Raw genomic sequence first — 1,143 nt, 5'->3', positions numbered from 1 at the left:
ACTTGATCATAAATTAGTGTAGGTATTTTCAAATTTTAATTTTGAAACTTCTGGTCTAAATGTGTGTTGAAATTCATGCTGATCAAACCATAGAAATTTGAGATTAAACGGTACTCTATGGCGAAAAGACCTTCACTAATTAATTAAATGAAAAAGTAGAAACAAAAAATCACGAATTCAAATGTCATATTTTGCAACTTACCCCTCGTTATTCCCAAAAAAAAATAAAATAAAATATAAAAAAAAAAAAAAAAAACTCTGACCCAAACGTGTACAATTATAGTAAGAATCATAATTTTTTGATGTCTGAAAAACAGACATTGTGTACATCAATGGATGGAGAATGAGAGGGAACGACGTTCACCTGGGATCACTTCTCACCAATCAGAAACAAACTGATGAATCAAGATGTCCCGCTCTAGCAAATATACAATATCAAGGTCGAACTGCAGCCTCTGCCTTTCCAATTAGGCTTCTTGCGGACAATTACAAGTTAGAAGCCACCATTTAGACAGAATGAATGACTTACAGTCCTAAACATCAAAGCACATACACCATGCCAACTTCAAGCAGCGAAGCCGGAGGCACACGGAGAGCAACTTCAGGGCCACGGCAGTTCCTCTTCAGGAAGTTGTAGCCGATATCTATGGCCAACTTCTTCAATATGTGAGAACCTGGCTTTGTCTTCACGTGTGAATGACCCAAAATGAATGCAGTGCCAGCCTCACATGCCTCATACAGATCTTCAAGCTCTTCCCTGGCCGAATTAACCAAATTCGAACTGCTTCCCTCCTCAATCAGGAATCTCACCTTTTTTCCTACTACTGCTGATCTTACCTCTGCATTGTCCTCCCTACTTGAAAACTCCATAGACACACTCCCAAAGCCGAAGGATTCCTCTATCTCATTGGTACATGTTCTTCCTATAACAGTGAGTCTTCTATCACCTTCATCCATTGACTGTCTTCCGCAGCCTGTGTCATACTTAGCTTCCGTCGTTATAAACTCGGAAAGACTGGCAACAAGTTCGGTCTCGAAAGAGTTCACGTCCTGGTGCACATCGCGATATCCGTATCGAACAATGCAGCGATAGGAATGATGTTCTTTGGGACCTACACGGCCTAACATGTATCTTTCAGCAGG

The 1,143-nt window shown here is 40.4% G+C and overlaps 1 protein-coding gene across 5 annotated transcripts in view; it reads right to left on the bottom strand.

Moving 5' to 3' along the window:
* Positions 1–237: 237 nt before the first annotated feature.
* The window catches only part of LOC110032636 (probable potassium transporter 9), a 10,938-nt gene continuing 10,032 nt past the window's right edge, over positions 238–1,143 (bottom strand). For all 5 annotated transcript variants that reach the window (XM_020736323.1, XM_020736324.1, XM_020736325.1 and 2 more), the window contains exon 11: positions 238–1,143. In XM_020736323.1, the coding sequence (XP_020591982.1) occupies positions 541–1,143 (603 nt within the window). In that variant the 3' untranslated portion in view covers positions 238–540.

This window comes from Phalaenopsis equestris, unplaced genomic scaffold, assembly GCF_001263595.1.
Source record: "Phalaenopsis equestris unplaced genomic scaffold, ASM126359v1 Scaffold000991, whole genome shotgun sequence".
Lineage (NCBI taxonomy): Eukaryota > Viridiplantae > Streptophyta > Magnoliopsida > Asparagales > Orchidaceae > Phalaenopsis > Phalaenopsis equestris.
The sequence above is the reverse complement of the archived record's forward strand: the minus strand, read 5'-3'. Positions and strand labels throughout refer to the sequence as shown.